Consider the following 25817-nt stretch of genomic DNA (forward strand, 5'->3'; position numbering starts at 1 on the left):
GACCAATGAAAATCAGGTATTAGAAAGGCACTCCTGCACTGACAGACAAGCTTCGTTTTAGCGGCTAACAACTTCCAGTCGCTTGCAGCTACGCTTGTTCTCTCACCCAAAATGAGTTTGGGTGGTCTTCCCAAAATGACAATTAACGATGTACATATGATCCTATGTTGCTGCCCTTCAAGCGAGAGGGAAAATAGGGTTCAAATTGTAGCCTACGTTTCAAGATACATCAACTATTACAAAGAAGGTAAGGTTTATCTAACCCACAGTAAACGTAGCTAGTTACAGTAGCAGTAACATTAGCTACGCTGTCTAGTTAACGATTTGTGGCTACATTATAATGTCATGTGATTGTCAGCTTGCTTGCTAGTCATTAATGTTAACCTCTTAAGAATCCTTTTGAAAGGTGAGACTCTGAAGTTATTTCCCCTGTTGTCAGGACCCCTGTCAGTCCTACTGGTGCTGAGTAATAGAAGCTTGAACACTAGGAAAGTGAAAGTTTTTATTTCCACCTGGATTTTGTTCTGTATACAGAGGCCTGAAGAGGCCTAGAGGTGGAAGGTTTTAACTGGAAGACTAAATTGGACCACGGCATGAAGCCTTATCTAATTCAAGTCAAAAGTCAAATATAATACCACAATATATTCATATTTGACACGTTTTTCTAAGAATACATACAGGCATTTTCTTTTTGACTCCAAAAGTACCATTGGTAACCAAGGTCAAATACAGGATTTTTTTTTCATAATTGTTATCTCTAATGAAAGGTGGTACTTAGAACTATCATATATTGTAGCTAAATCCCCCATTAGTATTGCTGAAACACAAAACCTGAAGTATGAGCACATTGGAGTGCTTTATCTGATTCACCAGGAAGAACTCTGCTTTGTCAGACATTTTGCGCTTGGACTTTTATTTTTAATGTTTCAAAGATTGCCAACATAGGGAGTATCAGTGTCTGCAGAATGTCATTGGCCGGATTCCCAGATTTGTTAAGAAGCTCTTAACGCTAAGAGCTTCTTAGGAGCGTTTCTAAGAATGCTCTAGAACAATCTTAGAACGCTCCTAAGAAGCTCTTAGTGTTAAGAGTCTGGGAAACCCAGCCATTGTCTATAAGGCTAACAAGCTAATTTGAGAGCCAGATGAAGCCACTTTGAGTTGTTAGCAAAGAAAGAGAGGGAGGAGGGAGCGGGGGGGCAGGACGCACAGATACTGGGAGCCAACTGGTTGGCTTTAGAAGGCTGTGGACAGGGCATGGAAGCTCCTATTGGGTCAAATGAGGTGTCAATTGAAAAGTCAGAGTGCAGTGGACATTTTAAGACCATGGTATCGTGAATATTCAGAATATATTTTATATATATATATATATAACTTCTAGACCTGGCCTATTTTTTCCTGGCAATACAGGGTTTGTTTTTAATCATTCAGTCAACAAGCTACATCCAGTAAACATTCTGCCCAGCCTGCATAGCACACTCACTGTGTCCACACATACAGTATCTGTGTATCAGAACACACTGTGTCCACACATACAGTATCTGTGTATCAGATCATTTAGTTGGTTTCTCTGTCATGTTCCTCTTCCAGGTGACTGGAGCATGCTGCTAACACATGCTAACTGTGCGAGCGTGGAGCATACTGACTGCATTACTCATCTCCTGCAGGAGAGCCATCCACTCAGCTGAGAGGAGCTGGCATGGTACGCATGAGTCAAGCAGTATGACAATCTCCCCCCACTAGCCTTCTCTGTCTCTCTCACTCTGTCTCCCTCTCTTTACCTCTCTCTTTCTCAGGCTTTCTATCTCTTACCAACGTCACTCTTTCTTTTAACTTCTTAACTGTCGGCCGTTGTGTTCCTCTTTTCTCTTCCCTCCCTCTGCTGCCTGGTAGCTGTCCTGTGTGTGGAAGTGCTGGGCTGGGCAGAGCAGGGCAAGGCAAGGCAGGGCAGAGATGGGCAGGGCAGGGCATGACAGAGCAGAGCTGGGCAGAGATGGGCAGGGCAGGGCAGGGTAGAGCTGGGCAGAGATGGACAGGGCAGGGCAGAGCAGAGCTGGGCAGAGATGGACAGGGCAGGGCAGGGTAGAGCTGGGCAGAACTAGGCTGGGCAAAGCTGGGCTGAGCTAATCTCTGTTTACCCACTTGTGTTAATCTCTCAGTATCTTTCTTGTACATGCTCCCTTCCTGCTGATCTCTCTCTCTCCCTCCCTCCTTCCCCCCCCCCCCTCTCTCTCTCTTCCTCTCTCTCTCTCCTCCTCCCCCCCCCCTCTCTTTCTCTCTTCCTCTCTCTCTCTCCCTCCCCCCCCCCCTCTCTCTCTCCTCCTCTCTCTCTCCCTCCTTCCCCCTGTCTCACTCTGGGAGCTGCATGCTGTTCAGCGAGCAGGAATGATGGCTTTAGTCGCTGGATCAATGAAGACTCTAATCATGCCCCATAACCCCTCCTCCCCCACACACACTCCCCTCCATCCCCCCCCCTCTCTCTCTCTCTCTCTCTCTCTCCCTCTCTCCATCTCTCCTTGACGTGTCTCTGCTGGTGCTGCTTCTCTCTCCTCATGGCTGCTGTCATCATACCCTGGTGACAGACTGCGTGTGTGTGTGTACTCCCTGTCATGTGATGTTAACTCTGCGTCCGTTCGTGTGTGCTCTGTCAATGTCCGATGTGTATTTATGGATGCTTTGGCTTGATGTGTTGTATGCGTTTGTAAGAGTGTGTGTGTGTGTGTGTGCCGCCTCGTAAATAATGTGCATAGTCCTCAAACAAAACAGTGTCCATCCGATCAATGCTCATCACCACGGTAACACAGCTACATCTCAGCATGTTGTCACTTCCCATACTGGTGCGGGTCCTCTAACTAACACGCTTATCTCTCCTCCTCCTCCTATCTCCACCTGCTACCCTTCATCCAGCTAGCTCTCACTCAATCCAACACACTCCTCTGGATACGGATTTCATCCGGGGGGTGAAGAGAGTGAGGGGGGTGGAGTTAGGCCATGCTCTGTGAGACCTGGTAAAGCCAGGTGTTTACCCATCACTGCAGAGGGTTTTGAGGTATTCTGTGGTTCAGTGTGTGTGGTTCAGTGTGTGGTTCGGTGTGTGTGGTTCAGCGTGTGTGGTTCAGTGTGTGGTTCAGTGTGTGTGGTTCAGTGTGTGTGGTTCACTGTGTGGTTCAGTGTGTGTGGTTCAGCGTGTGGTTCAGTGTCTGTGGTTCAGTGTGTGTGGTTCAGAGTGTGTGGTTCAGTGTGTGTGGTTCAGTGTGTGTGGTTCAGCGTGTGGTTCAGTGTGTGTGGTTCAGCGTGTAGTTCAGTGTGTGTGGTTCAGAGTGTGTGGTTCAGTGTGTGGTTCACTGTGTGGTTCAGTGTGTGTGGTTCAATGTGTGTGGTTCAGCGTGTGGTTCAGCGTGTGGTTCAGTGTGTGTGGTTCAGTGTGTGGTTCAGTGTGTGGGGTTCAGTGTGTGTGGTTCAGTGTGGGGTTCAGTGTGTGGGGTTCAGTGTGTGTGGTTCAGAGTGTGTGGTTCAGTGTGTGGTTCACTGTGTGGTTCAGTGTGTGTGGTTCAGTGTGTGTGTGGTTCAGTGTGTGTGTGGTTCAGTGTGTGTGGTTCAGTGTGTGTGGTTCAGTGTGTCATGTGCAGCTTGCGAGGCACCAGCAGACCCACAGGCGTCAGATCAGTCGACAGGAGCTGATGGATGGACCCAATGTTAAAAGGCAAGCACACACACACACACACACACACTACCAGAGGGGTGAGAGGGGACAAAGAGGCAGAAGAGCCAGCACTCTGCAGCTAAATTGAATCATCCAGTTTGGAGTATTATAGCCCTGATCTATATTTACAGTGGAGCAGGGAGATGGAGGGTAGAGGGGTGTGACTAGACCCTCTCTGTTTCTGCCTAGAGAGGGTTTTGGCCACGGCTGTAACCTTTTATGCTAAAATATTTTAGACAATCGATAAGAGTGAACTACCAGAAGAGGCTGGAAGGCACCGGGCCAGACCTGACTCAGAGGTGTTAGTATTGATCTGCTCTCAGACCAGCCACAGTCACACAGAGAGCTGAAACAAGCCATCACAGCCCAGACCAGCTAATCCCTTTCAGAGCCGGACATTCTGGTTGACGCTCCCAGCCCCCCAGCCAGCCCCCCAGCCAGCCCTAGAGCCCCCCAGCCCCCAGCCCTCCAGCCAGCCTCCAGTCCATGAGGTACTGTCACTATAGCTGCATGACAGACACTTACTGCTACCTTTACTACCCATTACATTCAAAAGCTAAAACATCCCTCACAGCAGAGCGTTCGAAGGAGAGAGGAAGAGAGGGAGAGAGAGAGAGAGAGAGAGAGAGAGAGAGAGAGAGAGAGAGAGAGAGAGAGAGAGAGAGAGCTGATCCTTATTGTAGCTGTCTGACTGACTGCGACCCCAAAGTACATTGCAGTGACTTCACATCTATTATGTAATGCTGGTGATTTAGTTGCACATACACACTCCTAATATCCTCTATCAGATTTACCATACTGTTTATTTGAAATGTAAAACAGGCCACCAAAGGCCAATCATTTGGGCCCAGTTTCCCACACATGGATTAAGCTTAGTCTTAAACTAACAGCAAAATTGAATGAAGATCTCCACTGAGAAAGTGTTTAAGCTAGGACGAGACCTGGCCCCTAAGACGAGACCTGGCCCCTAGGACGAGACCTGGTCCCTAGGACGAGACCTGGCCCCTAGGACGAGACCTGGCCCCTAGGACGAGACCTGGCCCCTAGGACGAGACCTGGCCCCTAGGATGAGACCTGGCCCCTAGGATGAGACCTGGCCCCTAGGACGAGACCTGGCCCCTAGGATGAGACCTGGCCCCTAGGATGAGACCTGGCCCCTAGGATGAGACCTGGCCCCTAGGATGAGACCTGGCCCGTGTCTGGGAACTGGGCCTTGGTGTTGAAACACAACAATGAGCACCCATCACAACACGGACTCAAGTTGAAATATGGTTCTGAAATAAAGTTACCTTTGTTGTTGGTTCAGGGGCAACACACCAGTACTTTGAGCAAATCATCTTTGCTTTTCTTTCATAAACCATGCTGGGATAAAGTAGAGAATTGGGACTTTTAACTTCCCATATCTGCTTCTTTTCCTCTACTTACGATTCTATTAAACTGCAGAGCACTTTAGCACACACAAATCTCTCGTGCTTTACTGTAGGTACAGACACACACACTCTCACACACACACACACACACACACACTCATGACCGTGTGCACACACACCATACTGTTAGGGTTGGACTGTACACGCATGACAGCTTAAAAGGTGAACAGCTCCTTCTACAAAAGTGTTTAACACTCAACAGAGCGGTCGTGAAACTTAAACACACCACACACACAGTAAGAACAGAACTACAGCTTAGTGTTCCAAGTTAATGAGTAGAGGTAGTAAATCTGAGCTCAGAACACTGTAAGTAGGGTTGACTGGCGTGTACTTTGTAGACCTGCTGGTACAGTACAAGTCCTGCCCCCCCTCACCCTCACAACACCCTCCCCTCACCCTCACCTCCCTCACCCTCACAACACCCTCCCCTCACCCTAACCCTCACCCTCACCCTTCCCTCACCCTCACAACACCCTCACCTCCCTCACCCTCACAACACCCTCACCTCACCCTCACCTCCCTCACCCTCACAACACCCTCCCCTCACCCTCACCTCCCTCACCCTCACAACACCCTCCCCTCACCCTCACCTCGCCACTCCGCACTGGGCAAACAACAGCTACCATTATGATAACACAACACCAACAGCCTGGGAATATTCCTCAAAAAGGTGTTGAAATGTCCTTGAGTGTCCTTGCATAGCCACTTACTATGTGCACATCCCACTCACAGCAAGTGTGTGTGTGTGTGCTGTAGGTTTGTGTGTGTGTGTATGCTGTAGGTTTGTGTGTGCGCGCATGCTGTAGGTTTGTGTGTGTGTGTGTGTGTGCTGTAGGTTTGTGTGTGTGTGTATGCTGTAGGTTTGTGTGCGCGCATGCTGTAGATATCTGTGAAGAGTTTGTGTTTGGATATTTGGGTGTAATGATGTAGAGCTGTATATAGAACAGAAGTTTAGCTTCACCACACAACCACACCATGTTCTGTCACCCTGCACTATTTACGGTAGCTGTCGCCATTAGGCATGTGTTCTGGTGTCACTGTGTTTGTCTGGGGGGGGGGGGTAATGACAGGATAATAGTGAGGTACTGAACACTTGATCGCAATACAGCAATGTATTTAGTTGACTGTGTGCGTATGTGTGCATGTATGTTTGTGTGCGTGTCTTTGTATGTTTGTGTGTATGTGTGTGTTTGTCTAAGATTATAAATGGTTGGTTAGCTCAGCCTCTCTCCTGTCACTCGTATTGATTGGATGGAAATATTAACACTCCTATAACTCAGTCAATCAGCTGGTGTGTACAGCTTCCCTCTGGGCCAATCCGTGTCGAGCAGACATTAACTCCAAATTAGAGCACAGCTAATGAAGCAAAAGAACTAAACACCAGCCAGCAGCACACACTTACCCTTAAGACTACACACACCTAATTTACAACTACTAAATACTGTGCCAGTTGGAAACACTCCTGGCTATAGGGATTGATTTCCCCACTTGTTTAAGCAGCTCTAAACTTGGCTGAGAGGTCAAGTTAAACACTAAACAAGTTGAGGATGAATGTACAGTTATGTTGACGTGCCTTCAGCAGAGGCCAGGACCTCAGCGTGGCTCTTGATGAGGGTGTCTGTCTTGTGTGTGTGAGTGTGTTTGTTGGTGTGTCTGTTAGTGAGTGCATGTGGTGCGAGTGTGTGTGTGTGTGTGACTGGCATAACCTTGGCTCTGGCATACAAAATGAGGAGATTTTGGGGCATCGTGAATCTGATGGACAGCACAGAACAAGGCTGTAGTAGCTATCTGAAGAATGACATCGTCTTGAGTAGACTTTCACTTAAGCTCTGAAACCAATCAATAAATACTTCTTTTTTTTTATAACAAGCAAACTAAAACATCTTGATATGATTGAACTCGTCCACTTAGCAGGATGTGGGTGCAGAATCACACCCCCTGCAAAGATCTTATTGAATAATTTAATATATGCATCTGTCTGCTGCAACATCAAAATGTATTCAGCGTTGGCTACAATGTGAGTGCCTTGCTGTTATGCGCACAGTGAAACAATAGGCTATTCCGACATCATTCATTTTTCACTGCCGTTAAATGGAAGACGGTGACACAGCAATGAAACAGTCATTACCTCGATGCCTCTCCCTCCATTTAACTATGTATCTCTCGTACTTGGCTTTCAAATTTATCTTTTCAACTGTGAAGTGGCTAACGCATGGATATTTTAGCCCTGTGGCAAAGCCGCACAAAAGCGCAATGTTCGCGGCTCCAATGGCCAAGTCACTCACCTCTCACAATGGCGAAGAGGCATAGCGGCAAGGTCCAAGCTCTCATCGCTCCTGTGATGCGTGCGTGCGTGTGCGCTCCGAACCTAAAGGTGCTCGCTCGGGTGGCGATTGGCGACCGCCTCGAACACACGCAGTGTTCTTTCCCGTTAAAATCCGTTATCAAATCTTCACTCGGTACTTGACAAAGTGACGTCAGATCTTCTGGTTCCAGACATAGTTTTCCGGTAGGCAGAGAAAGATTCTTGGCGGATCCAGGTATGCTGCCGAACCAAGCGGTGTTGACTGTCCGTGTTGTGCTGAGCGATGCGACGATAGAGGGAGGGGGAGGAGGAGAGCTGTACCTCCGAGGCTTCTCTAACTAACCAGTAGGCAATCCTAGTTTTCAGTCACATAATATAGTATGTATAGGCTATCTCTTCCCATCGATGACAAATAAATGAGTATAGACTAATGGTTACATCTTTTCAGAAAGGTTTATAGGATTTTTTTGTTCCCAATTTTAGACAGTGTATATGCTTACAGGTTTGATACACAATACACAAGTCTCATCAGAACTATATATTCCAGATTAATAGCGGACAGTGAGTGTAAAATGCCATGTTTGATTATTATTTGAGTCTACCTTAAATGTAATCACCTGCGCGTGCCGAGGCTTTCCAGAAGCATCACGCTGAGCGAGCAGAGGCTGCGGTGTTACAGTGCGTGTGCCTTAGTGCTTCTAAGGGGATGTGTGTGTGTGTGTATAAATCAGTCAAGTCATCACATTGCGCCTGTGACAGGACTGACAGGGGCTCACGAACACATCTGTGCCCGTCAGAGTATATCGCTGTCTGTCTCTCTATGCTATTTTGTCATTCACTTACCTCTCTCTCTCTCTCTCTCTCTCTCTCTCTCTCTCTCTCTCTCTCTCTCTCTCTCTCTCTCTCTCTCTCTCTCTCTCTCTCTCTTCTCTCTCTCTATTCCCTCCCTGACTCCCAAAACCCAGCTCTCTCCCTAAATCTTCCTCCCCCCAACACAGATTCTCTCCACATCTCAACCAGTGGTTTTCTAGAGAGCTGACAGGGTTCTGAAGTCTTACAGTCATTACTCCGTGAATAATTCTAGCCCCCAGGAAGCTGCAAGGTTTCCACCCCTCCTCTACTCCCTCCTCTTTCCTCTCATTTCCTCTCCCCTTCAATGACCCACACTCCCCTCCTCTTCTCTCTATCTCTCTCTGTCAGTGCTCTGCAGTTCTGCCCCCCACACCTTCTCCCCCAGACTGGCTCTGAAGCGACCTCCAGTCCACCTTCAGACAGTTAGAGGAAGCTGAGGGAGGAGAGGAGGGGGGAGAGGAGGGGGGAGAGGAGAGGAGGAAGGAGAAAAGGGGGGGAGAGGAGGGGGAGAGGAGGAAAGAGAGGAGGGGGAGAGGAGGGGGAGAGGAGGGAGGAGAGGAGGGGGAAGAGGAGGGAGGAGAGGAGGAAAGAGAGGATCGGGGAGAGGAGGGGGAGAGGAGGAAAGAGAGGAGGGGGGAGAGGAGGGAGGAGAGGAGGGGGGAGAGGAGGGAGGAGAGGAGGAGGGAGAGGAGGGGGAGAGGAGGGAGGAGAGGAGGAAAGAGAGGAGGGGGAGAGGAGGGGGAGAGGAGGAAAGAGAGGAGGGGGGAGAGGAGGGAGGAGAGGAGGGGGAGAGGAGGGAGGAGAGGAGGAGGGAGAGGAGGGGGAGAGGAGGGAGGAGAGGAGGGGGAGAGGAGGGAGGAGAGGAGGAAGGAGAGGAGGAAGGAGAGGAGGGGGAGAGGAGGGAGGAGAGGAGGGGGAGAGGAGGGAGGAGAGGAGGAAGGAGAGGAGGGGGGAGAGGAGGGAGGAGAGGAGGAGACCTGCAAGGGGGAGAGGAGGAGGGGTCACAGTAGAACGAGGGAAAACAGCATCATCTGGGTAACAGGTCATCCTGCTCTGATGCTGCTAGATACAAACATTCCAGTCCAATCTGCCGGGCAGTTCTGCTGGTTCTGAGAGAGGGAAGGAGGGCCGTGTTGTAGCAGAGGGGGGATGATTTGGTGAGAATGAGCCATGGATGATGAAGGGAGAGGGATTTGGGGCAAGGAGAGAGGAGGGAGTAGGGAGAGGAGAGAGGGGGAGAAGAGGGAGAGGAGGGAGGGGGAGAAGAGGGAGAGGAGGGAGGAGGGAGGAGGGAGGAGGGAGGAGGGAGGAGGGAGGAGGGAGGAGGGAGGAGGGAGGAGGGCGGAGGGAGGAGGGAGGAGGGCGGAGGGAGGAGGGAGGAGGGCGGAGGGAGGAGGGAGGAGGGCGGAGGGAGAGGGGGAGAGGAGAGGAGAGAAAGAAGGGAGGAGCGTAGGAGGAGGAAGAGTAGACAAAGTAAACAGTGCAGGATGGAGAAAGGAGACGGTTGCTGTGACGACAGATAGGAAACACTGTGAGCTGTGTCTTGACGTCTATTTTCATCTCTGAGACTCAAGCATGCAGCACATGCGCACACACACACACAGAGTCCTGTTGTAATGACTTCCCTTCGCACACTTGGTCCCTCCCTCTCTCTCTCTCTCTCTCTCTCTCTCGCTCTCTCTCTCTCTCTCTCTCTCTCTCTCTCTCTCTCTCTCTCTCTCTCTCTCTCTCCCTCCCTCCCTCCCTCCCTCCCTCCCTCCCTCCCTCCCTCCCTCCCTCCCTCCCTCCCTCCCTCTCTCTCTCTCTCTCTCTCTCTCTCTCTCTCTCTCTCTCCTGCAGTGAATGACCTGACAGTGCTCCTCCTGTACTGAGTCTCTCTCTGAATTATTTAAAAGCTGGGACCCCCACAAGTGCTCTTCTTTTCCTCTCTCCCCCTCACGCTCCCTCCTTCTCTCTGTCATTCTCTCTCTCCCTCTCTCTGTCATTCTCTCTCTCCCTCTCTCTGTCATTCTCTCTCTCCCTCTCTCTGTCATTCTCTCTCTCCATCTCTTCTCCCTTCCGGCTGCCAGCCAGGCCTTCCCTGACGTGTGCATCATCAACGCGATGACCAAATACGGTGGACTGATGAGACAAGAATTGTCTCAGGGTTAGGGTTAGCAGGACCTCCTGTGGAGAGAGGGGCTGCTGGACAGACAGCAGGACCTCCTGTGGAGAGAGGGGCTGCTGGACAGACAGCAGGACCTCCTGTGGAGAGAGAGAGGGGCTGCTGGACAGACAGCAGGACCTCCTGTGGAGAGAGAGAGGGGCTGCTGGACAGACAGCAGGACCTCCTGTGGAGAGAGAGAGGGGCTGCTGGACAGACAGCAGGACTTCCTGTGGAGAGAGAGAGGGGCTGCTGGACAGACAGCAGGACCTCCTGTGGAGAGAGAGAGGGGCTGCTGGACAGACAGCAGGACTTCCTGTGGAGAGAGAGAGGGGCTGCTGGACAGACAGCAGGATCCAGTAAAAGCTGAGAGTCGGACACTTCAGCCTCTAGCTTGTTGTGACCTAGTTAGTGATTTAAAAGGAGACTATTGAGGAATGCTGGACAGACAGATGGAGGGAAAGATAGAGAAAGAGAGAGTGAGAACAAAGGAGGGGACTAGCTTCAGGCTGTTGGTCGTGTAAAGTTTCCTTTTCATGAAAGTGTCTTTGATGAATGTTAGTACTGGAGGTCAGAGTTTGTGAGGATTTTTCTGTCTGTTTTTCATTCACAAACAGGCAACAGTGGAGGGCAGCGTAGCTGCTAGCATGGCCAGTTATTCTTAGCCCTTTCTGTGATGCAGTGTGTTTTCCTCCTCCCATGCCTCTCGCTCTCCTCCCTCTCTCTTTTCCCTGTAGATATGGCCCTACCTCACTCTAACTAATCACCATGGCAACCTGGTAATCCCTTATCTAGCAGAAAAAGCATGCACACGAGCACACATGACATCACACAGTGCCATCCAACTAACTACACACAATCACACAACAGATTTGTTCATGTACGCACAATGATTGTTTTTGTGTTCTTCAACAACATACTAGGGGTAAATGGGCTGCATTTATACCTTAGCGGCACTCGAAGCGCTTTACATGTTTTGCCTCATTCATCCATGCTGCTGATTCAACCAACTGCCATGCAAGGTGCTGCCCTGCCCATCTGGGGCACCTTGGGGTTCAGAGTCTTGCTCAAGGACACTATGGCACATGACCTCTGGACCAGACGACCCTCCTTCCCCCTGAGCCCAGACGTCCAGGGGCTGCACGCTGCAGTCACATCTGCAGGTCCGCATGTCTGGAGAAATGTGTGGTTCTATTAATAAGCACGTCTATCTTTCTTTGTTTGCGTGCCCATGCGCTTTTGCGCGTGTTTGTGCGAGTGTGTGTGTGTGTGTGTGCATGTTTATGTATGTGTGGACATATGTGTGTTAGTCATTGTGTGCAGGGCTGTGTCTAACCCTCATTGATGTCACACTCAGGTCAACGGCTTGGCAGCTTAGAGAGGACATATGTGACTCCATCTTTGTGTGAGAGGATGTGTGTGTTTAAGTGTGTCTTTGTGATACAGTTTTAAGGTATTGATGTATTAATTTATTGATATACAATGATTTCCGAGATAATATATGTTCTTTATTTATTACAGAAAACCCCCAATACACACTCAGGTGACATGTTCCACCAGCACTGCTCTGTTGGACGAGCAGGCACTATTCAGCAGTGGTAACGTTTGTTGGATGAAACAGTTGAATCTGTTAACTAAAGCCAAACCCTTAAATCAGAGAGTCTTTCTGCTGATGGAAAGTGGCAGATCTTCCGGACACATCGATAGATTGATTGACATCTGTAATTGGCTGACTGAAAACACTCAAACCAGCAGTGGTGACCAGGTTAACTAGTAGATCTGCTGCTGACACGTGGTCCATAACTAAGAGATCCTTCAGGCTGATCATCTCTTCACTCAGTATTATTCAGTATAAAACACGACATTCTTAATTTCTCCGACACATGTACACCGACTGGATGGTGGCCGGGGTTGGGGTTAGGGTTGACGAGAGGCGACTGTGAGGACGGTAGACTCAGTAGAATCTCTGTTTCTCTGCTCACAAAACACACGGTGTTTAACACTATGGTGGTGTGTAACACACTGAAGTGTGTAACATCTGTTGAAGTGAGTGTCGGAACACAACAATGTGAGTTGTGAAAAGTCAAAGAGCTGTGAATGGTAGGATTGTTTTCCTCTGCACTATAAATACAGCCAGTGTGTTTGTGTGTGTTTGCATTACTGCATGCTTTACGAAGGGAAACAGGTTGTGCTGTGTGTGTTCTTGGTCCGAGCAGTGTGGGGTTTTCACCACTAGGTGGTGCATTTGTGAGTCACAAGTTGCCAGTGTACAATCAGTTGTACAGTCATACTGCAGGAGAGAATCAACCCCAGACTGGATATCTACCGGTATTTACTCACAAAAATATGTGTGTGTGTGTGTCCGCCTGGCCTTCTGTTTGGTTTATGTGGGCTACGTGTGTTCCTCGACTTGTGACACTTCTGTGTGTGTGTGTGTGTGTGTTCAGTGTGGTCTTGGGACAGGATACTGCAGAGTCATGTGTTCAGCCCCAGTGAAGGGCAGCCTGTGAGAGCGGTAGTGGTGCACTACTTCAGGGATGCTGGTGAAGACACAGCTGCTCTGGTCCAGGGTGTAGCCCTGCCCCTTGCTGCTCCTGGTCTGGGCCACGATGATGTGCACGCAACCCTGGCTGGTCCTGCACACCAATCAAACGCACCAGAACATAGGGAAGTGAGTGGTTGTTGGAACAGAATTACACACCAATAGCAAAGCTAGTCTGAATCATTTCAGATCTTCTTTGTCTTTCTCATTCATTCTTTTCAAGTTATCTCCCTTTTCTCTCATTCTCTCTTTCTCTTTCTCTCCTTCTTTCTTTCTCTCCTAAACATGCTGCTTGCCTCCGTCTCTGGGTGTGCGTAGTGGGGTTAACCATGTAGACTTTACTTACAACCAAACTGTTATAGCACACACGCACACTCAAACACACGCAAACAGACAATGACACACCGACTCACTTCAGAGCAATGGAGTACTTGCTGGTCCCTGATTCGCTGTCCCGGACCAGGAAGCTGGCCTCCCTGCAGCGCTGCAGCTGAGACTCTGCCTGGAGGCGAGTCACACTGCCATGGTACCAGCTGGGGGGGGGGGAGGAGTTAAGATCTAGAGCTCAGAGGACAGTAATGGACAGGACTACACCACTGGTGTCATGGAGGATAGATGGGGGGAGCATGTCACATGTACTCTGAAAGGAACGCTGAGAGAGAGAGAGAGAGAGAGAGAGTGTGTGAGAGAAAGAGAGAGAGTGTGTGTGTGAGAGAGAGAAAGAGAGAGTGTGTGTGTGTGTGTGGAGGAGAAAGAGAGGGGGATGAGGGAAATAAGTGATTCTAAATGGAGGGGGGGGGGGTGAGGGACATGAGATGATTCAAGGTGCTGTTGACAGTGACCACAGGGTAGAGCCAGACTGCTGTCTGGTGAACTGCTGTAGGACACAACACAACACACTGAGCTGTGTCTACACATCATGCTAGGAGCCTCCTGCACGCCTCCACACACACACAGTACACACACACAGTACACACACACACCTTCACACGCACACAGTACACACACACACCTTCACACACACACCTTCACACACACACCTTCACACACACACAGTACACACACACAGCAAATGAATGAAAAGAGAAGCTGATGGTGTGGGAGTGTGACTGTGGAGAATGTTCTTGAGCGTTTAAAGAGACTTCTCTGGCCTGCTGTCCCTCACACCTCTCTCTCTGCTCTCTCTCCTCTCTGGCTTGTGTTTCTATGGCCTCATTGAGCTCTTTTGTGTTTCCCTCACCTCTGTTTCTCCAGGGGAAGGGTGCGGTCCACCCTCACTGCCTCCACCTCCAGAGCAGGACAGGGGGGCGTGGGACAGGGGGAGGTGGGAGATGGGGGGGAGAGTTTGATGGCGCTGGTGGAAGAGGGGGAGGGAGGGGACAGTTTGAGGGTGGGGAAGGAAGGGGGAGGGGAGGACAGGGGAGAAAGTTTAAGGATGGGAGAGGAGGGGAAGAAGGGAGAGGGGGAGGATGGCGAGAGGGAAGAAGAGATGAGGGTTTTCTGCTTCCAGGTCTTCAGTTTGGGGTTGTGTTGGAGCTGAGGGCGGCCGGGCAGAGCAGAGTCTTCCTTACTGGGGGAACAGTCCACCCCCTCGAACTGAGCTGGAGGGAACCGGACAGACGAGGAAACAGTATGATCAGGTCTCACACAACATCCCTATGTGGTTTGGTATTTTGCTCACTACCCTTTCTCTCACCCTCCCCTTCCCTCCCTCTCTCTCCCTCACCCCCTCCCCCCTCTCTCTACCTGACAGGGCTCTCCCCTCCCTCCCTCCCTCCCTCCCTCCCTCCCTCCCTCCCTCCCTCCCTCCCTCCCTCCCTCCCTCCCTCCCTCCCTCCCTCCCTCCCTCCCTCCCTCCCTCCCTCCCTCCCTCTCTACCTGACAGGGCTCTCCCCCCTCCCCTCCCCTCCCCTCCCCTCCCTCCCTCCCTCCCTCCCTCCCTCCCTCCCTCCCTCCCTCCCTCCCTCCCTCCCTCCCTCCCTCCCTCCCTCCCTCCCTCCCTCCCTCCCTCCCTCCCTCCCTCCCCTCCCCTCCCCTCCCCTCCCCTCCCCTCCCCTCCCCTCCCCTCCCCTCCCCTCCCCTCCCCTCCCTCCCCTCCCTCCCTCCCTCCCTCCCTCCCTCCCTCCCTCCCTCCCTCCCTCCCTCCCGCTCTACCTGACAGGGCCCTGACGATGTCCTCCTTCCTCCACTCCCAGGGCAGTTCGTACTCCCCAGTGGGGCGGGCGTCGGACTCGGGCCGCGTGACAGGGATCCACACCCCCCCAGCGTCGCCCTCCGGCCCTCCCTCGTAGGGCGTGTCGTAGATGTTAGGAGGCGCGGGGCTCCGCCCCTCCCCCTGGCCTCGGTCCAGGAGCACACACACCTTCAGCAGGTCCTTGGAGCCGCGCCTACGAACCTCTGACAGGGCCCAAACACAAAGCTTCAACGAGGGAAACCCAGTCAACACACACGAGACAGGAAGACTTCAGTCATAGAGAAGAAAGCATAAGATCTAATTACAGAGAGTTACATCTGTCTTCCCTGGGTGCCCCTAGCATACAGGTATCACTACTGTCTTCCCTGGGTGCCCCTAGAATACAGGTATCACTACTCTGTCTTCCCAAGCTTTGTTTTTTGGGTTCCATGACACCCCTCACGCACACTCTGTATGAAGATTGTGTGTTTGTATCTCTCATCTCCACAGAGGATATCTTATGTTATTGCATGCCGAGTACAGTATTTCTTTGCAGTCTGTCAGGTAGCCTGTGTGTCTGCACTATTGTGTGACCAAACAATGGAGCTACGAAAAGAAAGGTCAACACAGTCCCTGATTGGCCTGCTGACTAGACCACTTCCTGAATGCTGGGAAGTGATTGGGCGAGACCGGGGGAAAGAGGAGTGTATGTTGGGGTGAGGGTGAGGGGGTCTTTGTGTTCTGTTCACACGTAAGGGGCCATGTAGTATAATATGAGTGTGCTGGGGCACAGATACTGGGTCCTGCTTCCTATCTAGAGAATGGGACACAGGAAACAGAAGCAGGAGACAGGAAGTAGGAAGAGGAAGCTGCGCCCTTTGTCCCAGCACAACACTGTTTCCATAGCAACCGCCAGTAGAAGGGGAAATCGTGATGTGGTCCAGTTGTGATCCAAGCCTCTTTAAACACACACTCTCAAACCGGACTGGCCAATGTCTTTTTAAGATCTTGAAAAGCAACATAATGTTCCCCAGCCCAAGCACTGGAGGGGTGGAGTGAAATGACCTCTGACCCCAGTATGACCTCACCTGTGATGATGACCTGGGCATCGTAAGGCTCCATGTATCCATCATCCTCTCCCGCTCTCTCCGCCTCCCTCTGCTCGCGCGTCTGCTCTGCGTCGTACGGGTCTGCGTAGTTCTGGATGATCAGCTGCAAAACAGACATGAGCCATGCACAGGATGGCCTGCTTAGTGCCAGTAGGGCTAGGGCTAGGGCTAGGGCTAGGGCTAGGGCTAGGGCTAGGGCTAGGGCTAGGGCTAGGGCTAGGGCTAGGGCTAGGGCTAGGGCTAGGGCTAGGGCTAGGGCTAGGGCTAGGGCTGTCTTTGTGAGAAACAACAGGGGCACAGGCCTGCCTATGAGAGAAGGTCTCATGTTACATAACTCTATGAACAAAGCCTTTACCAGGAGTCAAGTGTGTGTGTGTGTGTGTGTGTGCATGTGTGTGTGTGTGTGTGCAATTGTTTGGGTGAGTGTATAGGGCAGACAACAGCTTAATCACAGTTTTTGCAACAACGCGTAGGTGTAGCACCAAGCAAACTTTCTAACTCACCGTCGCTGTCTTGATTTCGGTTCTATCCCTCTCGTTCTCAGGCATCCCCTGTTGATCTGAGCCGCTGACTGCGAGGGGCTTGTCCTGCTTGTCCACTTTAATCATCCTGCTGATGTACGCGTGCGCCAAACTGGACGTCCTCAGCGGTCGATTCTCATCTGGTCCTCCCGTCTCGGTCTTGGAACTCTTGCGGTTCTTACCGGGGATGAGATTGTCCCAGACTGTCCCGCTGTTGCATGTGCCGCTACGACCCAGTTCAAACGCCGAGTTTTTTCTAGTTCTCCCTGACAGTAAAGAACCGACTCCTCCGGAGCCATCCTTACGCTGGTTTCCCTTCAGGCTGTCGCGGGTTATCCCAGGTTTTGGTCGCGTTTGGGGACCTGATTCAGAGGCGGAGCGCACACGTTCGGCCCCGTTCCGCAGGTTGATAGGGAAATCCCTGAACCACTTTGCCATGTTTGATAATACTAAGACACTAGTTGGTGAATTCAATTGATACCTAAAACGGTTCCACGTTTACAAAATGTAGGCCTATGCTATATTTAAGTTGTATAGCTTTAGTGCGAGGACACTGATTTTACGCACGGGTACACTTAACTCTGTTACCGGTCACGAGGTTGACGTTGATCAAGTAGAGCATTCAAAACTGGAGCAATATTCTGAATTAATAGATGATGTGGATAGGACAGACTGAAATACAAATTCCAAACCTTAACCCATCTGTCATTCTTTCAAGGGCTTCTTTCCGCGAGCCTCGCCAGTCTTGCTATAGGCCTACCCACAGCCAACTACCCTCGGAGTTTAAAAAGTAGTCTTTGGAGCGCGTAAACTCGGAAGAACAGAAAGATTTTCTTTGCACTCACTGAAGATCCCATTCCCGGAGCTTGTTAACGGTGCGACTTCCAAGCGAAATGTGAGAATAGCTTTGAGGTTGATTCAGTGCGTGCCAGAGGGAGGAGGTTGGACCGGGGGGACTGGGTGTGTTGAATAACAAAGGAATGGTCATATTTCATAAATGCACATTGAAACCTGGTAAATGACTGTGACCCATGTGTGCTCAGAGACAACACAATGACCCTGAGAATCAGGCAGGGATGACACCTGATACATCCAAGCACAAATCTGAATCCAGGTCTCCATTTTTAAGCTAATATAAACTTCATGAATTTGCAGTATGATAGGCTATAAAGTTATTATCACCACACAATCTTCCAGTTTTTGAGTCGCTGGATATGTTGCTGGAAATCTGTATTTTCTTTTTATAACAAATGTCAGTGTCCGGGGCTCAGAAACTGAAGTGCTCTGGAAATATTAGTGAAGACATAGTGCCCCCTACAGGACCTTCTGTGGAACAACACACCAGTTTGGATTATACGGTGAATACACAGTGCATTTATTTTATTTTTTTCGTTAATAAAGGAAACAAAGGAATACGATATCCATAGATATTCTGTATCGGGGAAAGGTTGCAGTGGGAAGCCCACCATTACCTGAGCGGCTGACCCTTGTATAAACACTTGTATTCACCTCATTTAGAAATGAAACCTACCTGTGCGGTAATGGTTTCTAGTAAGGATAAACCCCGGCATGCCAATCAGAGCTAAAAACTGTTACCACCACTGTTTTCCATAAGTCTACAGCGCTGTTACTTTATCATAAACTGACAGAAAATCCCACCAATACTGAAAGCGGGCGCTCCGCGTTGATCCGCCCATGAAATTAGCCTAACCTATCACGTTATGCCCTTGGCTGGGCTGGGCGGGACAACGTTTCTGACCGCATCGGCCACAAAGGTAACAGGTTGCAGTCCCATAACCAACTTAGCTGTCCGCGGATTGTACATATCTAAAACTATTTTCTGGCTATAACGGTTGGTGACTAGCTACCTAGTTTGTTTACATTCAGGAGAAACTATACAAAAATACTGGATAAACTGAAAAAGAAAAAGTACTACTTTGACCCAAGAATAGCAGGTACGTTTGAATGTTAATAGTCCAGCACAAAGATGTCACAGACACTGACTGAGACAGCGGACTGGCTAACGTTAGCTAGCATGTCCGCTTTACAGCTTGATCAGATTTTCGCATTTGGCACAGTATCTCTAGCTGTTTTAATTATAAACTATACACTTTTATCTTTTAAAACGCTAGTCAAACAGCTAGTTACCCAGCTAAATGTTTAGTTGAAAGATCAACATGGAGTTGGGTCCTTATCAGCTATGTATGTTGACTATGCCAATGTGTTGCGTTTTGCTGGCGAACATTGAACTACTGCAGGTTAGCTACTTTCTCATTCTTTTCCGGTAAACGGTCCGCTAACGACCAAGCTACCGTCACATGTAGGTCTAAGCAGGTGTATCGTTACGTTAGCTAGCGTATCTCTACTCGCAATGGTACTTGATAGCAGGTGACCCACCTCTGCTGAGACACATTTGCAACGTCCTTACACTTTCTTTGTGCTTTAATTCAAACACTTGTCATTTGGCGACAATTGTCAGGCTGTGAATTCAGTTACACTTGTTTAATTGGAGGGCTGCTTCTGACCCGTACAGTTTGGTCTGATCGCGTCTACAGTACTAGCTGGTACGGTTGACGCAGCCGGGGAAGAATTCGAGACCAGAGGTCGAATCAGCCCTCCTTCCAGAGAATTGACTTTGTTAAATGTGTAAATACTGAACGCGTCAAACCTGGATCATTCGTATTACACTAGTGCAGAAGTGCGACAGGCAAGACGTGTTGGAGAATCTTAGCTCGAGGGTACTTGTTTAAGATGTGAGACCTTTAACTGACTACGAGACTGATACAGGTACTTTAAGGAAGAGCATCTGTGTGTGTAATGTTTACTGCGCAACATGCTGTGGAATGTGGAGGGCTGTAATTGTGTGCTGTTTGTGAACTATTTGGCAACACCGAAGCCCCCCTTTGTGAAGCCAGTGAGAGCCGTTAGAGTTAGACAGAGGAAGAACTGGCTGTTTGTCTGAGTGTGAAAGAGAAAAAGTGCTGAGTTGTGAGAGGGATGGGAAGGAGGGAAGGGGTCTGGTTTAAGTCAAGAATGTAATGGAGAGCCAGAAGTGCTGAATGGGGAATGACTGTCTATTCACAACAGACAGAGAAGAGAGAAACCATAGCAGCTAGCTGTCTCCTGGGTATCTGGGTTATGGTGTGATAACATTGTTTAGCAATGACATCCAAAAATAATGAATTTGTCTAAAATCCTAGAGTTATCCTACACAAAGACACAAAGATTGACTTCTTTTGATATTTTTTTCTTTTCCCACTCAAGTTTTGGGCACAAACGGCAGTGGTGCAAAGCTTCTTCTGATAAAGTCTTCTGTGGCTTTCCTCCCCTCCAGTCTCTCTTCCACTAATTCTGTTCTGTCCCTGAGAGCAAAGCGGATTCCATTCAATTTGCTGAACGAAAATTCAATTTAAGAGCACAGCCAGAGGGCTGGCGCTGCTAAGACTGGGGGTTGAGGTGGACTGTCTCTGTGCAGGGCTGTGGTTACTGGCTCTGTGCATGGCTGTGGTTACTGGCTCTGTGCAGGGCTGTGGTTACTGTCTCTGTGCAGGGCTGTGGTTACTGGCTCTGTGCAGGGCTGTGGTTACTGGCTCTGTGCAGGGCTGTGGTTACTGGCTCTGTGCAGGGCTGTGGTTACTGGCTCTGTGCAGGGCTGTGGTTACTGTCTCTGTGCAGGGCTGTGGTTACTGTCTCTGTGCAGGGCTGTGGTTACTGGCTCTGTGCAGGGCTGTGGTTACTGTTTCTGTGCAGGGCTGTGGTTACTGGCTCTGTGCAGGGCTGTGGTTACTGTCTCTGTGCAGGGCTGTGGTTACTGTCTCTGTGCAGGGCTGTGGTTACTGGCTCTGTGCAGGGCTGTGGTTACTGGCTCTGTGCAGGCTGTGGTTACTGTCTCTGTGCAGGGCTGTGGTTACTGGCTCTGTGCAGGGCTGTGGTTACTGGCTCTGTGCAGGGCTGTGGTTACTGGCTCTGTGCAGGGCTGTGGTTACTGTCTCTGTGCAGGGCTGTGGTTACTGGCTCTGTGCAGGGCTGTGGTTACTGTTTCTGTGCAGGGCTGTGGTTACTGGCTCTGTGCAGGGCTGTGGTTACTGTCTCTGTGCAGGGCTGTGGTTACTGTCTCTGTGCAGGGCTGTGGTTACTGTCTCTGTGCAGGGCTGTGGTTACTGTCTCTGTGCAGGGCTGTGGTTACTGGCTCTGTGCAGGGCTGTGGTTACTGGCTCTGTGCAGGCTGTGGTTACTGGCTCTGTGCAGGCTGTGGTTACTGTCTCTGTGCAGGGCTGTGGTTACTGTCTCTGTGCAGGGCTGTGGTTACTGTCTCTGTGCAGGGCTGTGGTTACTGGCTCTGTGCAGGCTGTGGTTACTGGCTCTGTGCAGGCTGTGGTTACTGGCTCTGTGCAGGCTGTGGTTACTGTCTCTGTGCAGGGCTGTGGTTACTGTCTCTGTGCAGGGCTGTGGTTACTGGCTCTGTGCAGGCTGTGGTTACTGTCTCTGTGCAGGGCTGTGGTTACTGTCTCTGTGCAGGCTGTGGTTACTGGATGGACTCAGCCTGAGTGTTGAGTTCAGACGGAGAGGGGGCACAGGCTGAGGTTAGCTTCAGCCTGGACAGAGGAGGGTGGAGTCTGAAAGGGACACCTGGATGACAGGCAGAGGGTGAAGGAATGAGAGACAGGCTGGAAGGGAGGGCATGGGAGGGGATTTGAATTCCCAGGATTGCTGCCCTTGTTTTCTGCTCCACATCATCTGCACAATAGGATAGACCCTAAGCCCCCCTCACACACACATACACACACACACACACACACACACACACAAACACACACGCACACACACACACACAGTCTCTGTCTAGGAGCTAGACTGGCGTGCTGATGCATGTTGACCTACTCAGTGACACGCTGACACAATGAAGGGCTGTTCTGACTGAGAAGTGGGTGACCCAGCAGCTCCTCTTGTGAATGCTGGGGCTCTTGTGGAGGCTGGGGCTCTTGTGGAGGCTGGGGCTCTTGTGAAGGCTGGGGCTCTTGTGGAGGCTGGGGCTCTTGTGGAGGCTGGGGCTCTTGTGGAGGCTGGGGCTCTTGTGGAGGCTGGGGCTCTTGTGGAGGCTGGGGCTCTTGTGGAGGCTGGGGCTCTTGTGGAGGCTGGGGCTCTTGTGGAGGCTGGGGCTCTTGTGGAGGCTGGGGCTCATGACAATGAGAGACAGGCAGACTGCTCTGTGCTTTTAAAAGAACTTGCATGGAAGGCTGTGTCTGTTATTATTGACTTAATCATAAGAGATGTGCTATTGTGTGTGTGTGTCTGTCTGTGTGTGTGTGTGTGTGTGTGTGAGAGAGAGAGAGAGAACAGGGTTTCTGTTGAAAGTGTGTGTACTCGTTCATGTGTGTTAACGTGCTGTGACAGGGTACTTCCCTTACAGCACACAGTCTGTGTGCCTGTCTACCTCGTCACATATCTGAGGACACGACCCCCCCCCACACACACACACACACACACCAGCTAGCATGACATAGACAACCCTGGTCAAACTAGCATGAGATAACCCTGGTTAAACTAGCATGAGATAACCCTGGTTAAACTAGCATGAGATAACCCTGGTCAAACTAGCATGAGATAACCCTGGTTAAACTAGCATGAGATAACCCTGGTCAAACTAGCATGAGATAACCCTGGTCAAACTAGCATGAGGTAACCCTGGTTAAACTAGCATGACATCGATAGCCGAGCATGTCCCTGGTATATCAACAGTAGACACACAATCTGAATCTGTGATAGATTGGACTTGACCACACTGTCTTGTTCTTCTCAATTTGACCTGTGAGCATAGTGACCTGTGACCTGTGAGGATAGTGACCTGTGAGCATAGTGACCTGTGACCTGTGAGGATAGTGACCTGTGAGGATAGTGACCTGTGACCTGTGAGCATAGTGACCTGTGACCTGTGAGGATAGTGACCTGTGAGGATAGGGTCACTCTGCCTGTGAGGATAGGGTCACTCTGCCTGTGAGTAGTAAATGACGTCTCTGTTTATCTCCTCAGTTGAGCACGTCCTGTTCCAGCCTGCTGTGGTTTCTCTCCCTCATAAAGCCCTGTGCAGAGCTAGTGGAGGGTTGGGATTTAGGGGACACAGCACCCAAGCAATGGTCTACTCACTCACTGGCTGTGTTTTATGATAAGTGTGTTTGGCTGGGTGTGTGTGTGTCACAGGGTGTGTGTGGGAGAGTGTGTCAGAGTGTGTGTCAGGGTCAGAATCCTGAGGTATGTGTGGGAGCAGGGCTGTGTGTGTGTGTCAGGGTGTGTGTGTCAGGGTGTGTGTGTCAGGGTCAGAATCCTGAGGTGTGTGTGGGGCTGGTTCCTGGTCCACAGGAACCAGAGACCTTTAGTTTTATCACCATGCAGCACGTCATTTATCAGGGAAACTGGCCGACTCTTCCTTTCCTGTTCTCACACACCATAGGGAAGGAACCAAGTACAAATACTTCATTAGTGTACATAAGTCAAAAAAAGGTTTGAAAAAAATATTGAAAGGTTTTCTTTTCAAAAAGAAGGTTTGAAAATATTTCTTTGAAAGGTTGAAAAAAAATATTTTAAAAAAAAGTTTTGAAAGTTGGAAAAAATATGTCCCTATGAGATGTCCCTGTCAAAAATGATGGGCTGGGGGGGAGGGCTGGGGGCAGGGCTGGGGGGAGGCTGGGGGCAGGGCTGGGGGAGGGCTGGGGGGAGGGTGGGGGGAGGGCTGGGGGAGGGCTGGGGGGAGGGTGGGGGGAGGCTAGGGGCAGGGCTGGGGGCAGGGCTGGGGGCAGGGCTGGGGGGAGGCTGGGGGCAGGGTGGGGGGAGGCTGGGGGCAGGGCTGGGGGCAGGGTGGGGGGAGGCTGGGGGCAGGGCGGGGGGCAGGGTGGGGGGAGGCTGGGGGCAGGGCGGGGGGCAGGGTGGGGGGAGGCTGGGGGCAGGGCTGGGGGGAGGGTGGGGGGAGGCTGGGGGCAGGGTGGGGGGAGGCTGGGGGGAGGGCTGGGGGCAGGGCTGGGGGGAGGCTGGGGGCAGGGTGGGGGGAGGCTGGGGGCAGGGCTGGGGGCAGGGTGGGGGGAGGCTGGGGGCAGGGCTGGGGGCAGGGCTGGGGGGAGGGTGGGGGGAGGCTGGGGGCAGGGTGGGGGCAGGGTGGGGGGAGGCTAGGGGGAGGGCTGGGGGCAGGGCTGGGGGGAGGCTGGGGGCAGGGCTGGGGGCCAGGATGGGACAGGACCAGGGAGAGACCTCCAGCTGGCCAGCACTCAGAACAATGAAGCTGATTGAGGGAAAGAGAGATGGGGTGCTCGAGGCATCCATCAGGGAAAGACTGGGGCGATGGGAGGAACAGAAGGATGGAGGTAGCATGGAGGATGGACACAGTGGAGGTTAAACAACAAGAGGAGGAGGAAGTGTCTCTTAAAGAAGGTCCGAATGAAGCACCCAGATACTGTTGGCCTCAAGTCAGCCTTCACTGATTACTCAGTCACAGTTTCAGAGCAAGGTGTGTCAACAAGGGTGTGTGTGTGCGCGACTGTGTGTGTGTGCGCTAGGTTAATGACTAATGAAGCTGACACACAGAGAACAAAGTCCAGAGAACAGACATAAAGCTGCCCTGAGGGGAGAGAAGGCCGACATGCTGCTAGGTCTGTTGTTGATTCAGCTCATTCAGCTTCTCAACACTGATGACATCACCCCCCTTTAACACTGGTGACATCACACCTCCTCAACACTGGTGACATCACACCTCCTCAACACTGGTGACATCACCCCCCTTTAACACTGGTGACATCACCCCCCTTTAACACTGGTGACATCACACCTCCTCAACACTGGTGACATCACACCTCCTCAACACTGGTGACATCACCCCCCTTTAACACTGGTGACATCACCCCCCTTTAACACTGGTGACATCACACCTCCTCAACACTGGTGACATCACACCTCAACACTGGAAGGGAGGTCTCTTACTCTGGTTGTGTTTCGACACTGGCTTTACTGAATCCCTTTATGAGAATCCTCCTGCTGTGCATGAGGAGGCCTGAAGGGCATTCCTCTGTACTGCAGACACAAGGCTGGGGAGAAGCACTGTCTGGAGGGTTAAGACTCAAGCACAAACTATGAGAACTAATAAGACTAAATATGTTAGCCTAAAAATGATTTCCCTCTCCCCCCTTCTTTTCCCTCCCCCCTCCAGAATGAGTACTCCATCCTCCGGCCGAAAGACCCCTGTGGACTACGGTGTCCAGATCCGCTTCATCAAGGACCTCCATGACTCCGGAGGGGGCGTCCCCGGCCCCCAGCCCAGGACCAAGCCCCCCTCAGCCTCCAAGTATGGGGTGGCGGTCAGGGTGCAGGGCATCGCCGGCCAGCCCTACGTGGTGCTAAAGGACGGGGGGGAGCAGGGAGACTCGTATGGGGTGCAGCTGCGTACACACTGCCCCCCCGGGTACAGCAGCCTGCCCCGGAGGAGGGAGGAGCTGGGGGGGCAGGGGGAGGAGGGAGGGGGGCGCTGCGCCGGGCCCAGTCCCACGGCTCCCTCCTGGAGAGGGAGGGGGGAGGAGGAGGTGGGGGAGGAGAGGGAGAGGGGGAGGGGGAGGAGCTTCGGTTGCTCAGGCCACCGGGAGACGGGAGGTCCGGTAGCTACGGCAACCTAGATGGGGGGATTGGGCTGGGGGTGGGGGGGAGCAGGGGGGAGGGCTGGAGAGGGATGTCCTGACGGGGGAGCATCCGGCCGGTCTCAACGGGTCTCTGGGGGGACGAGGGGGGGCCAGTCCTATCCCTCCCCCCCTCCCCTAGCACCCCCCCCGGTCAACAGGCTGATCACTCACTTCGATGGACAGAGGGGGCGCTCTCCCATGTCACACAGCACCCGGGGCCCCTCCCCCATCATCACCCACAGCCCCTCTCCCCCCTCCTCAGCGCACAGCAGCCTGGGTAGAGGCCCAGGCCCCGCCCCCAAGACCACGGCCCTGCCGGCCAATCAGTGGGCTTCGTCGAGCAGGATTGCTACCGTGGAGACGCTGCCGGCTAATCAGAGAGAGACAC

General features: G+C 51.5%; 2 protein-coding genes across 2 annotated transcripts in view; one reads left to right on the top strand and one right to left on the bottom strand.

Annotated features, from left to right (window-relative positions):
* Nucleotides 1-11916: 11916 nt before the first annotated feature.
* she (Src homology 2 domain containing E) lies at nucleotides 11917-17689 on the bottom strand. Its single transcript, XM_084669004.1, has 6 exons — nucleotides 16758-17689; nucleotides 16234-16357; nucleotides 15127-15369; nucleotides 14213-14573; nucleotides 13386-13505; nucleotides 11917-13066 (listed from the first exon to the last, which is right to left on the bottom strand). Exons 1-6 carry the CDS (start codon nucleotides 17211-17213, stop codon nucleotides 12874-12876), a joined length of 1497 nt encoding a protein of 498 aa, XP_084525130.1. The 5' UTR covers nucleotides 17214-17689; the 3' UTR covers nucleotides 11917-12873.
* Nucleotides 17690-18532: 843 nt separating this feature from the next.
* cgna (cingulin a) overlaps nucleotides 18533-25817 on the top strand; it is a 20997-nt gene continuing 13712 nt past the window's right edge. Inside the window, 5 exon segments of the mRNA XM_084669005.1 lie at nucleotides 18533-18730; nucleotides 24967-25247; nucleotides 25250-25441; nucleotides 25444-25524; nucleotides 25527-25817. The exon segment at nucleotides 25527-25817 is cut by the window's right edge and continues 2 nt beyond it. Coding sequence (XP_084525131.1) covers nucleotides 24968-25247; nucleotides 25250-25441; nucleotides 25444-25524; nucleotides 25527-25817 — 844 coding nt within the window. The 5' untranslated portion in view covers nucleotides 18533-18730; nucleotide 24967.

Source organism: Hypomesus nipponensis, chromosome 2 (genome assembly GCF_054491055.1).
Source record: "Hypomesus nipponensis isolate SF chromosome 2, ASM5449105v1, whole genome shotgun sequence".
In the NCBI taxonomy this organism is placed as follows: Eukaryota; Metazoa; Chordata; class Actinopteri; order Osmeriformes; family Osmeridae; genus Hypomesus; species Hypomesus nipponensis.

Excerpts from the sequence above, each read along its gene's own strand:
- she (XM_084669004.1), bottom strand. The coding sequence starts at position 17,213 with ATGGCAAAGTGGTTCAGGGATTTCCCTATCAACCTGCGGAACGGGGCC. Across the intron at positions 15,370-16,233 it reads TGCCCAGGTCATCATCACAG|AGGTTCGTAGGCGCGGCTCC; the intron begins GTGAGGTCATAC and ends GGGCCCTGTCAG. Across the intron at positions 13,067-13,385 it reads AAGTACTCCATTGCTCTGAA|GACCAGCCAGGGTTGCGTGC; the intron begins GTGAGTCGGTGT and ends ATTGGTGTGCAG.